Source organism: Brienomyrus brachyistius, chromosome 1 (assembly GCF_023856365.1).
Source record: "Brienomyrus brachyistius isolate T26 chromosome 1, BBRACH_0.4, whole genome shotgun sequence".
NCBI lineage: Eukaryota > Metazoa > Chordata > Actinopteri > Osteoglossiformes > Mormyridae > Brienomyrus > Brienomyrus brachyistius.
In genome coordinates this window covers 13977337-13993217 of record NC_064533.1, presented here as the reverse complement: position 1 = coordinate 13993217, position 15881 = coordinate 13977337, and the positions used below count along the sequence as shown (strand labels likewise).

At 41.1% G+C, this 15881-nt stretch overlaps 2 protein-coding genes across 8 annotated transcripts in view; one reads left to right on the top strand and one right to left on the bottom strand.

The window, feature by feature from the left end:
• Nucleotides 1-3135, top strand: part of cmah (cytidine monophospho-N-acetylneuraminic acid hydroxylase) — a 41492-nt gene extending 38357 nt beyond the window's left edge. For all 7 annotated transcript variants that reach the window (XM_048975138.1, XM_048974980.1, XM_048974927.1 and 4 more), the window contains one exon: nt 145-3135. In XM_048975138.1, coding sequence (XP_048831095.1) covers nt 145-265 — 121 coding nt within the window. In that variant the 3' untranslated portion in view covers nt 266-3135. The remainder of the gene's footprint in view (nt 1-144) is intronic.
• A 2695-nt stretch (nt 3136-5830) lies between these two features.
• krr1 (KRR1 small subunit processome component homolog) lies at nt 5831-15880 on the bottom strand. Its single transcript, XM_048975517.1, has 10 exons — nt 15763-15880; nt 15322-15518; nt 14914-15048; nt 14598-14723; nt 12642-12725; nt 12386-12442; nt 7906-8076; nt 7234-7311; nt 6897-6993; nt 5831-6662 (listed from the first exon to the last, which is right to left on the bottom strand). Exons 1-10 carry the CDS (start codon nt 15836-15838, stop codon nt 6514-6516), a joined length of 1170 nt encoding a protein of 389 aa, XP_048831474.1. The 5' UTR covers nt 15839-15880; the 3' UTR covers nt 5831-6513.
• Nucleotide 15881: the final 1 nt, after the last annotated feature.

The following is a 15881-nucleotide window of genomic DNA, read 5'->3' as shown; positions in this document are numbered from 1 at the left end:
AGATTAGCAAGAAGTGATTCATACATTCATTGATTCAAGTAATTGAGTTTCATAACGATAAATAAATTGCAAGATTTCTTTACAAATTTCGGTCTCTTAAAAAGAAATTTTGTTGAGTCTTCATCAGCCCCTCCCTCTTCCCAGTTTCTGGAATCATTTTCAGACCCAGCTACCTACATCTGGACCGGACTGGGCCTCTTTTTTACAGCAAGTGAAAATGGAAGAGTCGGAAGAGGCAGGAATAAACGGCTGCAAATTGTTTTAGAGAATCAACATCAAGTATTCATAGCGAACAAGACAAAGATACCATTAAGAGAAGGTTAATGTGCAGCTATATCTGTGTCTGAGGGTACATATTAAAAAAGAACCATTTTGCTTCTATAATCATGCGGTAATGAAGGAGGGTCCCTAACTCAGCTCCGCTTTCACTTGGGGGTCCCTGATTTAAGAATTAATGAAGAATTCACTAGAAGAATAACACTTTAGAATGAATGATTTTTTTTTACTATTGCTTAGTAATTTACTTTGGACAAAATCATTTTATGTACAGTGGAAACCACTTATAGCGAGCATGGTTATAGTGATCAGCGGCTTATATGGATCAAAAGCCTGAGACAGCATCAATCCTATTCAAATAATTTGCTTATAGTAATCAAAATGTCTGCTTACAGTGTTCATTTTTGGTCTAAAAAAGCCTAAAATTATGATACAGTAATACAGAACTCATGACAGGAAAAAGAAAGTCATTTTCTCTCAATGACAAGTATACAGAGCTGACAAAGAGGTAGCCTAAGTTTTGTCATTATTGTAGAATAAGTTTAATTTCAAATTCTGCTACCTTCTCAGCGTTTATAGACTATGGTTTATTTTCTGTTCTGTTAAAAATTGAAAAATGTGCTGAAAGCCATGGCCTGTATTTGCACTACTGATGCACAGTGTTTCGTAAACCCCATAATACGTTTATGTTTTAGGCTATAAACTAATAATGATTTGATTTACAGTAAGTTATATTTTGTAGAAATTACTGTACTGTATTAAAGTATTTGAATTATGTACAGTTCAGTAGTTTAATTTGTACAGTACTGTAATTTGAAAAGCATTCACAACAGTTGTACTATATTTTAAGAGTCAATAAAATTCAGTAACTAGTGACACTGTAAGCTCCATTACTGTATATTAATGTAATAAATATACAAATGTCTATCAGATGGTGATCTGCCTGATACATAAAGAAAAATAAAAAATTGGTTATAATGATTATCCGCTTGTACTGATGAATTTCAGTAGATCACTGTAAGCGGATTCCACTGTATTCATGTGATTTATTTTAGAGTCTGATTTATGTATAGCAAGTGTCATAATCACTGGCAGTATCATTTTAGATCGCAGGGGGTCCGGAGCCTATCCCGGAATCAATGGGCACGAGGCAGGGAACAACCCAGGATGGGGGGCCAGCCCATCACAGGGCACACTCACACACCATTCACTCACGCATGCACACCTACGGGCAATTTAGCAACTCCAATTAGCCTCAGCATGTTTTTGGACTGTGGGGGGAAACCGGAGTACCCGGAGAAAACCCCACAATGACATGGGGAGAACATGCAAACTCCGCACACGTGTGACCCAGGCGGAGACTCGAACCTGGGTCCCAGAGGTGTGAGGCAACAGTGCTAACCACTGCACCACCATGCCGCCCCATCATGCCGCCTCCATGCATAATTAATTGTAAACTTAATTCTTGCTCAAAATGTAATTTTCTTGGCCTTAAGACTACATTAATTGGTGTGGTCCAATTAGAAATCTGAATTAAAATGTAACACTGACAAAAATGTCTATTTTAATTCTTGTTGTTGCTTGTTATTTTGTATCAGGATGAATTTAGCTATTCCATTATAGCTATCCAGTCCCCTCCATGCCTTATGCCATGTTCTGCCTGGGATATGAACCAGGCCCCCCAGATCTGTCCACAAGAAACAGTAGAAAGATGGATGGAATTATCTATCCAAGTAAAATTAAGGGAAATCATGCTGGACAGTAAAGATATCCTTGAAATTATAGGTGTCCTAATTAACTGCTAATGACAAAAGGCACATATATACAAAGAACATGTTTTGTTTGTACAGTTTTTCCAGCGTTTGTCTTGCTGCACAATTAAACATTAATTTGACAGCACAAATGACTTTTCTCAGCTCACATGAACACACATTTCCCAGATGCTTCTTCCGGCAAATATTTTACTAAACAAGCCATAGATAAGAGCAGAATGGCTGTCAAAAAAGCAGAGATCCTAGTGACTTTACGGCACTCATAAAGGATATGGAGGGAACTGAGTAAAAGACATGGAGGATGAATCTATGAATGATTAGCAAACCCATCCATCCATTTCCTGAAACTGTTTAATCCCAACTGTTGTTACAGGGCAATTTAGACTCACCAATCAACCTGCCCTGCATGCTTTTGGACTGTAGGAGGAAAACCCATGCAAATATGGAATATTATTTAGCACTATATAACGTAGAATACAAGTATAATTATATTATTAAAAAGTATGCCAGATATCCATGATGTAATCATTACAATGTAAACATTATAATGTAATCAACACAATGTAATCAGCTGAGTATGTATTTGCACCTTTTGTTAGTCTGAGTTTCTGTTTATGTTACCTTATGTTAGTCCTGAATCTATGAATATTCACTTTTATTAGTGTATATCTTATCACTATGTTAAAGGACAAATATATTATCAACCTTCTAGCTAGACAATGTGTAGCAGGCTGAAACTGCCAAGGTTACTACTGAAGGAAGGGATTCGCCTGAGTTCACCAGAAGTTCACAGCTGAGCATTTTTAAAAAACCAAGTGGAGCTGCTCGAGCCACCATTATGTTCAGCCGAGAGACCAAACGGTAAAAGAAATGACGGACAAACTTATCACCTAGGCGTGTGGATTAAGGGAAAAAACAATGATTGTGAATGGCTGAAGGAATGATGATGCTTAAGTGACGAGATATTGTTACATGATAAGAACTTACATAAAAATTGGTGTAAAACAGTACTGGACACACTTTACGTGTCCGGCCTTGGTTGTAACTTCTTTGTTGCAATAAAGACTGAATTCTGGATACTGCACAAGCGGCCCTCTGACTTCTGATTTGGCGGGGGAGGAGAAAAAACCACGACACAAACACGGCGAGCGTGCGATCTCGGCACAGAAAAGACCCGGGATGAATAGCAAATGAAATAAAAAGAATGCAGCTCTCTCATCTAGGTATGACGGTCTTTATGGATTTTACCTGAGAGAAAAATGCACCCATAACTATTTATTGGCGTAGGATCATCATCTTCCTGGAGGCTTGCAGAAGACACACATAGTACTAAGGGAAATTCTCAGCTGCCATTTCACCCGACTTCCAATTTTTTTTGTATACCAGGGAGATACCTAATAGACAAGAAGAGTAAGCTCCAGACTCGCAGTGACGAAAGGGGTTTGAGTCCACGGACCCGGAGGCGTGAGGTTACAGGGCAAACTACTGCCCTTTACTAATTCTGACTCATTTGTCCAAATGAGGAAAGCTTTGGGACAGAGAGCAGGGTCGACCCTGGATCAGTTGGGGTTAAAATCCATTCTCCAGGGCTCAATAATGAAATGATTCTTCTGCTGGTCAAGGGCTTTGTGAACCTACAAGCTTCCTGACACAGACATACATCCATAAGCTACTGCACTCCACTTTATATCTATAAGCACCGGTCTAATTTTTTCCAAAGATAAATACTTTAAAAATAGATATCCTGTATGGGTGGTACTCTGAATTGGTGGGGTTGCCCCATTTCCTAACGAGATCATAGAAGGTCCGGGCACACGCAGAGTCTTTGAGCTCTTAGAAGGAAAGCTTCTTGTGGAGTCGCTGAGAGTCCAGGCATGCATCATGCAGCATTCGGGCGCAGGTTCCGCTGCATTTTGCCCATACTGCTCGGCCAGCCGTGGAACATAGTGGATCCGACATTCATCGACGAGTGTATCCAGGCCCACAACAGTCTCCGCTCCAGTGTGGATCCACCAGCCAGCAACATGTACCACATGGTGAGGGCAAGTTCTTAGAAAAACTACATTTTAACAAAACTGCTGGATTAAAAAATGTGCTGGATGTGCTTTCTGCCTTGTATCCACAATGGTGCAGAACAGCACTTGACTGATGTTATTTTTGGTCAATTTCCCATACATTTCATATTATTAAATAATGCAAAATACACACACACACCTGTTACATCATAATACATACAGTATATTTCCATATATGTATATACATACCTTTGATGTGATTTATCTTTACTACAGGTTATAATGTGATCTTTCAAATGTCCCGAAATGAAGCTCAATCGTCTGGCTGACATTTATTCACATACATTTTGATTATGTGGTTCATTTTTCATTTTTGTCTATACAATAATATGACCAAGATGTCAACATGTTCACAACTAAATTCCAGCAACAATAAACAAACAAAAAGAACAGGTTGTGCGCAAATGAACAGATTTTTCTGACTTGCTGTTAAGGAACGGATGAAATTAAGGGCTGTAGCTGGGTTTTGTTGTACACGGTCAGGCAAAATCACATTTTTATGGGTAGAGAGCTACAAGGTGCTGCCCAGACATGCTCTGCAGTGAAACACTCGCCCACTACTGGCAGTGTCATTGTCTTCGTGTGTAACTATGGAAAAGCGTAAGAGTCCTAAGCATGTTTGAAGCCCCTACCAGCAAGGCACCACGGAGGCACCCTGAGCAAGGAATTGTCCCCAAGCTCTGCCCCCCTTGTGCTGAATTAGCTGCCCACTGCTATATTACATATGGACTAAATGCAGACGACACATTTCGTTACTGTGGTATGTCAAACAATGACCACTGATCTCTAAATTCTATCTGTCCCTCTGTCTTCCATACCATTTTTTTACGGTGAACCTGGAGTCTATCCCAGGTCGCACACGACACAAGGCACAGTGCACCTCAAGCAGGATGCCAGTCCAGCACACACATATTCACGATCAATGGGCAATTTAGAGACTCCAGTGCACCTAACCACGTGATTTTGGTCTGTGGGGGGAAAACAAATGAATTTCCATTGCCCATGATATGCTTATTTTACATTTTGTAGAATTAAGATTATTTCAGAACCATCAAGTCATCCACAGTTCTTGAAGCCACCCTATCACTGGATTGTGATTCCATAGCAGATGTGTCCTTTCACTGCCTAGAGGCAACAGGAAGGGAGCCCCCCCCCTCCCCTACAAAGAAGGTGCAGCCTGCAGTGCCTGCCAGGGAGACGTGTGCCAGAGCAACCTGTGCAGTGGATGTTTATTGTTTCACTCAGCCCAACTGAAATGTTGTTTGTAACATCAACCATTATCATAGGTGGGCAAATCACTGAGGTCCCCAGCTGCACGGGCGTCTGGGTTTCCCGGGATACATCCTCTTTCTGGGCCCCTGTCCAGGTGGTTTTTCAAAAAAAATAAAAAATTGCTAGCAAGTTTTTGCCAAATTTGGGTTTAGTCTAAATGAATGTGTTCTAACATCAATGATTTTCTACAGGAGACTCCAAGAGGGAGGAAATGAAAAGTGCACATACACAGAAGCACCACATTGGAGGCATTAGTACCGCTGTTATGATGCCCATATAACAATCTTTGAAGCAACATGTGTCATTGACCTCCTACAGGACTCTCATGGCGTGATATTAACAGTAAAATTTGACATGGTTATCAAGTTCCTCAGAATATAAGTAAAGATAACATCCATATGCAGGGACATGCTGGAAAAGATTAAGCTCTTCAGCTATCATTCATTGATCTTTATAGCAGTGACAGTTGCAGTATTACGGTAAAGCACTGATGTTCACATACTTGAACATCTTGACATTGTGGTTTAGTGGATGGGATTATCAAAGCAGGACACAGTTCAAAATTATTGCGGCGCTTGAAAGCAACATCATGAAAAAGAATAATTTTTATAATCCATGCACATGTTAACAGGTGATTACGGATGCACATCACTGCTAATGTCTGTGTATAATGTATTTTATATACATCAGGGTTATATCAACCACACTATACACCAGGTTTTTGACAGAAGTGACCGAATTCTATCATCCAAAATGCTTTATTTAAAAAAAAAAATCTTCACTCCATATTTTGAGTCTATGACAAAAACTCACTATGCAAGTACACAATAAAATAGAATGGCTTTGACTTTTGTCGCTTCACTTTTTCTTGTTGGCTTTTGTCCCTGTACTGTACAGGTTGATGTTTACTTTTGCCTGTTGACTTTTGTCTTTTGTCCCTGCACTCTACAGGTTGGTGTTGACTTTTGCCTGTTGACTTTTGTCCCTGCTCTCTACAAGCTGATGTTGACTTTTGTCCCTGCTCTGTATGGGTGGGTGACACCTGCCCAAGCACAGACACGCTGTAGTGCCTGAGGAGGGCTCCCACGATGACCAGCACCCTCGAAACAGCAGATACATCAGCCTCTCAGCTTCTTCTGCTTCTTCTTCTTGCCATCGGTGACTGTTTGGGCCATGGGGGCTGGCGGGGGGGCACCCAGCTTCCTGTTTTTTGCTGTCTTTACTTTTTCTTTAAGAGCTTCAATGTCTATTTTAGCCTCTGTTGGAGCTAAATGGGGAAAAAAAATGTGATGCAACCAAATGATTAAACAAATAAGCAAAAATGCTGACCTCAAATTAGCATAGGACATTACTTGTGAAAATTTAATTGTGAAAAATGTAAGCCATTGGGGTCCTGTAGAGCTGAGGAGAAACAAAGGTCGACTGGGGTAACACTGCACCACGAGAAGACAATAGACCGAAGTGTGTGTGTGTGTGCAAACAAGTGTTTAAGTCACAGCACCTTTCAGGACCTTCTTCATCATGCGCTTCTCTTTAGGAGGGATGAAGGCCTTGTTTCTCTCTTCCTGCTTTTTGGTCAAAGCTTCTGCCTGTCTCACCTGTAGCAGAAAGAGACACCACCACCCCCCCCACCATGACCCAGGTGAGGACTCAGACGACTCTAAGGCAGTGTTACCCAACCCGGTCCTCGGAGACCCACAGCCGGTCCATGTTTTTGCTCCCTGCCAGGCACTCGATTTCCAGTTCCCAGTAACATGGACTGTCTGTGGGTCCCCAAGGACTAGATTGGGAAACTACTTCAAGTGGGGATCCTACCACAGGCCCAAAGGCAGGCTAACCTTGATCTCCGCCATCTTCTTCCGCTTCTTCTCCCGTTCTCGCAGGAAGAACTCGCCGGTCGCCAGCTCTTTGTCAACCTGACAGTACAATTTAAATAAGTATTTTCCCCAGTATGCTGTTTTCCAGTAACTGGTTCTAAGCCGGCAAACACTGAGACACACCGTCATGCCCGCGCTGTTTCATAATGTTTTACAGGGCTTGCCAGCGTGATAGAGTGGCCACAGGCTGGGAGGTTTGCTACAAAGTGTCACGAAGCCCATTTTGATCAAATCCAAGGACAGGATCTCTTAAGACTTCAGCCCAGCCAAAAAGGGCAGACAAAAAAAGCTGGAACATACATCCATCGCCAGAATTAAATTCATAGTTCTAAAAAAAAAAAAAAAAGTTGGTCCGCATACACAGATGCTGATACCATCTCATCCACCGACTGTCTGAAGTTGTCATGTTACTTGCGGGGGTCCACTGCAATACGTGAAGCAGGAGATGGGAGCGTGCATGTGTGTGTGAATGGTGTGTGAGTGTGCCCTGCGATGTGCTGGCCCCCCGTCCTGGGTTGTTCCCTGCCTCGTGCCCATTGCTTCCGGGATAGGCTCCGGACCCCCCGCGACCCAGTAGGATACGCGGTTTGGAAAGTAGATGGAAGGATGGAGGAGATGGGAGCTCCAACTGACCTGGCTCTCAGGCTGCGGAGGGGGGAAGGGCGTGTAGCTCTTCTTCTCAGTCTTCTTCTTGGGCTCCTTGCGTTTGGTCAGGTTCTTGTGCCTGAACTTGGGCAGGAATCTCTCCCAACTCTGCGCTCGAAGCTCGGGGTCCTTGGACAGCTCCCGCTTGATCATCAGTGTCTTGTAAACAGTGGGGGGGGGGGGGGGTACTTTACATTTCAAATTACACTTAATATCAACGTTTGTTTAAATAAGATTCCAGAGTCACAAAAACAAGTAACACATGAGTGAGGCTAGTTTCTGAGACAAGGACACACAGTGCACCCGAGCCAAGACTTTTAAAGATACATCATGCACTCACACTAACAAATATTACTGTTTCATATGAACATAAGCAAGTTACAAACGAGAGAAGGCCATTCAGCCCATCAAACTTGCTTGGAGGGAATTAAACTAATAATTTGACCTTTCATGTGGATATAATTTAACAGTCCCTGACCACCCCCACCCTCTCACATTTTATTGCCAGACCTTTTGCGGTCTGGATTGTTCCTTTTTCTTGTGCCAATGTACCAGGCAACTGTGTACTTTGACACCAAGCCTGGGGTAGCAAAGCAGATCTTAAAATCACATTTATGAAGTATGGTCTGGATGTTATATTAAGAATAAGAATTTTACAACAACTAAAAATGCATTATACACTTACAGTATGCAAGGCATAGGTATAATCATTAGTGAAAACATTTTTGTAAACTGAAATAAGACAAAATTGAAATTAAAAAAAATTACCGATCATAACAATATAAACTGAAATGAAAACAAATGTCAAATTGTTTCTGGTACCATATTAAACTAGGATTTAGCTAAATTAATGATTTGTTTATCTTTACACCTCTTGTCTAATGCACTTGAATCATAGAAACAGCCGACCACACTACATCGTGACATTTTGTATTGGCTGATCAAGTTTCTGTCTGTCCCTAGAAAGACAGAAAACAAACAAAAATATACAAAAACTAAAAAAAATATCTTTACTATAAGACTAATGACACCACACCAAAAACTAAAACAGATTTCAAATGAGAAATAAAAACATTATGAAAACTAAATAAAAAAAAAAATCTAAATTAATTTAACAAGGAGTGCATGTGTGAGTGAATGGTGTGTGAGTGTGCCCTGCGATGGGCTGCCCCCCCCCATCCTGGGTTGTGCCCTGCCTCATGTCCTTAGCTTCCGGGATAGGCTCCGGACCCCCCACGACCCAGTAGGATAAGCGGTTTGGACAATGGATGGATGGATAAATTAATTTAACACTGAAGAAAAGCCATACACAGGAATATGATATTACAGTTACAAATATATTTTATTTTGATTTGTAGTCATATGGGAGCCTTTATATTTCACATATTTACATACAAGGCAGTTGAAGGTCTAACTCCTGCCTACCTGTATTAGGATGAATTCACGGACGATTACGTCGACTGCGTGGTGTGGAATTAATCCATTTACTGTAATATTCATAATGGTGGATTGATTCTGATCCGGTGGGGACTGATCGTCCTGAATTCAGATTAATCGTCCATGATTCACCCCAAATGAACTGCACGAACATGTTGTCCTCTACCGATCTCCATACCATGAAATCTATTTCGCCGTAAATAACTTTGGTTCATAAAAGAAACCAGGATGCTTATCTGAGCCGTTAGATCAACATGCAGAATGCTAATCTTGGTTCCGGGAGACAGGGGAGGGTCGGTATACGGCACCTTAAAATGCCTTTAGGGGGGACAGGGAGGCGTTGCGCAAAGACACCTGGCGCCAGGATGTCTATTGTATTATGTTATCGCAAGCAGCGTCACTCGGACAAGACGGGGAACTGGATAACACCTTGCCCTGGGGGCTCCCCAGTCCGTGTGTGAAGGTGGGTGATGAGGGCACGTCCGAGTGTAAATAGTTTTGCAGCTGCTTTTACATTTAATTGATCATGGGGATTAATTATCACCGCTCGTGAAAATAAATTCGCATGATCTATATTTTTATTGTTGCTTTTCTTTCTTTCTTTCTTTCCTTTCTTTCTTTCTTTCTTTCTTTCTTTCTCTTTCTTTCTTTCTCTCTCTTTCTTTCTTTCTCTTTCTTTCTTTCTCTTTCTTTCTTTCTATATACATACACACACACACACACACACACACACACACACACACACACACACACACACACACATACATATATATATATATATATATATATACACATACATATACATACATATACATACACTGAACAAAAATATAAACGCAACACTTTTGTTTTTGCTCCCATTTTTCATGAGATGGACTTAAAGATCTACAATTCATTCCAGATACACAATATTACCATTTCTCTCAAACATTTCTCACAAATCAGTCTAAATGTGTGATAGTGAGCACTTCTGCTTTGCTGAGATAATCCATCCCACCTCACAGGTGTGCCACATCAAGATGCTGATCTGACATCATGGGTAGTGCACAGGTGTACCTTATACTGCCCACAATAAAAGGCCACCCTGGAATGTGCAGTTTTGTCTCACAGCAAAATGCCACAGATGCCACAAGCATTGAGGGAGCGTGCAATTGGCATGCGGACAGCAGGAATGTCAACCAGATCTGTTGCTCGTGCATTGAATGTTCATTTCTCAACCATAAGCCGTCTCCAAAGGCGTTTCAGAGAATATGGCAGTACATCCAACCGGCCTCACAACCGCAGACCACGTGTAACCACACCAGCCCAGGACCTCCACATCCAGCAGGTTCACCTCCAAGATCGTCTGAGACCAGCCACTCAGACAGATAATGCACGGCCCCATGTTGCAAGGATCTGTACACAGTTCTTGGAAGCTGAAAATGTCCCAGTTCTTGCATGGCCAGCATACTCACTGGACATGTCACCCGTTGAGCATGTTTGGGATGTGCTTGACCGGCGTATACGACAGCGTGTACCAGTTCCCACTAATATCCAACAACTTCGCACAGCCATTGAAGAGGAGTGGACCAACATTCCACAGGCCACAATTGACAATCTGATAAACTCTATGCGAAGAAGATGTGTTGCATTGCATGAGGCAAATGGTGGTCACACCAGATACTGACCGGTTCTGAGTCCCCAGACCCCCAATAAAGCAAAAAACTGCACATTCCAGGGTGGCCTTTTATTGTGGGCAGTATAAGGTACACCTGTGCACTACCCATGATGTCAGATCAGCATCTTGATGTGGCACACCTGTGAGGTGGGATGGATTATCTCAGCAAAGCAGAAGTGCTCACTATCACACATTTAGACTGATTTGTGAGAAATGTTTGAGAGAAATGGTAATATTGTGTATCTGGAATGAATTGTAGGTCTTTAAGTCCATCTCATGAAAAATGGGAGCAGAAACAAGAGTGTTGCGTTTATATTTTTGTTCAGTATATATATACACATATATATACACACATACATATACATATACATACATACATATACATATACATATATATTCGTATGATTCATGCTATTCCATATCTGTTGTGGTACAAGGTTATTTTGCATTGTTTCGATTGATATATTGACATTGATTTTAATGCGAGGTTATCTTGTATCACTTGTATTAAAGTGATTTTTTGAGTGAACCTAATCGTGCCTGTTTGTTCCTTCGAGAGCCCTATATCCCTCTCTCATCCATTTTAAGACACCACCCAAGAGAATTACCTCAAGTTTACAAGCCGCATTGTCCACTCAAATCATAGAATGCAGGTTTCCTTGACGTTCCACAGAAAAATAAAGTGACAGTGGACTGTAGAACATTTTTCTACAGGACTGTACATTGTGGAATGGTTTACCAGCCTATGTTCAGGATGCTGATTTGGTCTCAGTCTTTAAATCTCGACTGAAGACCTATCACTTCAGTTTAGCTAACCCTAACCCTAACCCTAACCCTAACCTAACACACCGTAGCTATGGCTGCAGGAGCTGCTGTGCCTTGGCGCCCTTGGTGGGCACCATCTGAGCTGGAGTCCTGGTTCAAACTTTACAAAAATACCATTCGTACAACAGGTAGCAACACAAACAATTTTATCTATTATTATCTGCTTGTATTTCTTGTAAGCCGAGTTCAAAAGTGCACATTCACCACAGCGATAAATGTTCATTTATACTCAAAACCTCTGAAACTTTAGCACATTTATTTTTTTATAATCACTTTTGCTATAGAGTCAGTTTCAGAATGCTACGAACAGCGTTTCTACTATGGACAGATTTGCTGGTTAAGTTTGAGTAATGAAAATGAATACATACAACCATTTATTTCTGTAATATAAAAAAAGTGATCTTTAGCTTGGATCATACTTCTAACCAAAAGTAATGTGATGTGGCATTTTGGCCACATCACCCACACCTACCTGGGACTTCATCACCAAGAAGTAGATATGAGACAGACACAATAATTCATACCACATTATTTAAAAAGTAAGCTGACCTTGATGTTGTATATTGGGTGGATGTTCTTCATTGTATCCAAAACCACTTTTCTGACCTGAAAGGGGAGACTCTCCATTACTCACTTCACAGGAACCAACACCTAGCATAAATATACCAGGCACTTCAGAGGAAACAAAGTCACAGTTCCAGTGATGAGGTAATAACGAGACATTGGTGTTTGAGAAGTCCTCGGAAGAACCGGCATGATACTTTGGGAATGCTAGTGGGACAGTTTCAAGAAGCAAACGACCCACCTCTTTGAGCCCAGTGTAAGGTCCTAGGGCACAAACGGTGTTTCCCTGCACCATGACGTAGCAGTTTGTGAGCAGCTCCAAAGCCTACAGAGAAGGTGGGGGCTTCTGCATCAGTTACACTCAGTCATACTGTCAAGTTACTGACATGCCACACTAAACAAGTTGCCTTTACACACGTCTCTCAATGACAAAGGCTTCGTTTACACATCTATGCCATGGATAATAAGTCAGTCCTCAGATGTGGGTAGTTCAGGTCCAGAGAGTAAAAGTATAGACCAAGATTCATTTCAACTATCCAGTTGAGTATAAGGCGTTTCAGTCCCAGAGTACTCAACTGGTTGGTTGAAACAAAATCTTGATCTGGACTTTTACTCTCTGAACCTGGGCCCGTATTCACAAAGCATTTTATCGCACCACTAAGAGTACTCCTAAAATCACACTAAAAGTTTTTAACAGAATTTTTTTCTAAAACAATATTCACAAAGTGGCTGAGAGCAACTTATAGCTAGGAAAAGAGGCTAAGCTAAGAGTAAGACTCCGTCACTGTGGCTGACGTTAGTTCTCATGCACGAGCTTGCCAGCAATAATCACAGGGGTTAGTGGATGAGAGGCCAGTATGTGTTGGTGAAAATATGTTTGTGGGATGTTGCGCGTACAAGTACAGTGGAAACCGCTTATAGTGATCATGGTTATGACGATCAACCGCTTATATGGATCACAAAGCTTGGGACAGAATCATTCCTGTACAAATACTGTTTAAATAATTTGCTTATAGTAATAAAGCAGTCTGCTTACAGTGTTCATTCTTGGTCTTTTTAAAACAGACTTTAATTTGATCGCCCTACTTTGCCTTGCCTTAACCCGTCTGCTTCTGGCTGGCTACCCGAGGCTAAAGCTGCGTGCACAGAAAATGTGACGGGAAAAAGAAAGTCAATTTCTCTCAACGACAAATACAGACCCAACAATGCTAATGATAAACTGCCAAAACCGAGCCAACGAGACACAACGGCAAAATTACATTAAGGTAAATTTTATATACAGTACTGTATTATAGTGTATTTGAATTATATACAGTTAAATAATTTGCAAAGAGTTTCAAACAGCTGCACTGTGTTTTGAACGAGCGAATAAAATTCAAATGTCCGTTTTATTGCCTTATACTCACGTAATAAATATATAATATTCAAATAGATTGTAATCTGCCTAGATTGTAATCTAAAATGATCATTATACGTGGTTTACACTGTATATGACTGGGTTGTTTCGGTTTGTTGGAGTTGTTATTGCATCCCTCAGAAGCTCCACAACAATCATTATTCCCTCCCGACTGAGGCGGCATCCTTTAAGTCATTCAACGTTCGTTCTATGTTTCCAAGACAATGCAACGTGGATTGACAGCAGGCATTTTGCAGCTGTTTATGAATTGGTCTTAGTGACTTAGGGGTTACTTTTAGAGCTTAGGGGCTTTATGAGTTGCTCTTGGTCAAAGAAAATTAGGAGTCCTACATTTAGGACTGACATGCCCATTAATTTTAAGAGTTTCTCCTAAGTCGGCAAGTTAGGAGGTACTAAGATGTTTTGTGAATATGAGTCCTGAACTACCCACCTCTGCGAGTCCTTCACACATACACAGGAATTTGAATTTATGGGCTCCGGTACTACAAAGACCTACACATAAACCACATAAACAAAATTATGGCCAATTGAAACAAATACAAATATAAGAGGCACAGGCAAAATCAAAAGGGACAAAAAAAAGAAAACACTGTCCCAGTGTCACCCACGATTATAACTGACTAAAAGTTGAAGTATGCTTCACAATGCTGCCCTCTACCTGTGGGCTGCTCAAAAAACAGCTACTCAAGAAAACAGTACAGAAAAGATGTCAGTCGTCTAAAAAAACAAGGTGGGATTTTGAAAGCAGATAACTGGCTCATTTTCTGATTTGCTGCTTACCTTCAGAGTTGACCCTTTAGGACCTATTAGCCTCTGTCTCCTTTTTACAAAACGTTCCCTGTTTCTTACAAGAGTGCCAACTTTGATGATGTCACAGGCCACGTCATCCTGGAGGATCCTCACAGCCTGAAATACACAAAACCAGTCAAGGACTCTAGTTGGATGCTCAGTACAAGTTTTAAGGTTTTCTAATGGCATCATTTCGAGGTCCCCTTTACTAATTCAAGATCACAGAGACAAAAAGACAGCGCCTCATGATTTGGCATGAAGTTGCAACATGCAAAGTCAAGGTCCAACATAAACCACATTCACATACCTGTTCGAATGGTACGCTTCTAGCCAGCAGTTTAATCAGGTCTCTGGCCCTTATGATAGCAAATGGGTCGAAGGTCTTTTTTGTCGTGGTAACTGTTATACTGCCCTCAATCAAGTCTAAAGTGGCTTTAATATACTGAACAGGGGAGGGGGAGGGGGGTAGGAGGATAAAACATGATGTCGATCGTCAGCTTTGATATGAGTGAATTTACAATTACCAATCCATCCATCCATCTTCTACACTCGCATTTATCAATATTACTTTTCATTTACAAATGAAGGATTACAATAAACCATAATACACACGAAAGAAAAGTTATATAAAGAAAAGTTTACAGTAACAACTTCAACCTAATCTACAACTAAGTCAATTACCCCGTCGAAAATAACATAGCGGTGATGTACTTACGGAGTCAGCCAAGGCCTTCTGCACCAGAGGCCAACATTCTTTTAGATAAGCTTCTCTGTATTTTGGAAATAAAGTGGCGAAACTGCTCTCCTCCAGCAATCCTCTCGGATTATCGTCTTTGGTAAAAGGCGCTTCTTTCCACCCATCGGGAACAGTGAGGAGTTCCGACTCATCCACTGCTCCCATGTTAGCATTAGCTAAAACATTACATTACAGATTAAAGCTACACAGAAATATTACTACATTTGACAACAGATGCCGCTGTACGTCAAATTATTAAAAGTAAAACATGGAAAGTGTTAATAACCGCAACCATGAAAAACCTGAGAAGCATTCCTTGGACGAACGTGAATATATATCACCGCCTTTACTGATCAAACCTACAGCTTAACGAAATATGTATTACTTTTTCAGCGGAAAGAATAATTAAACTTCACCTACCCTGAATCTTTTTCTTTTTTGTTTTCTTCCCGGCCAGCACTGCACTCATGCTTTCCGTGCCTGTGGGAGACGCCATTATTGTACAACCTTTCACCCCGGATGTAAAAATCGCAGCTCTA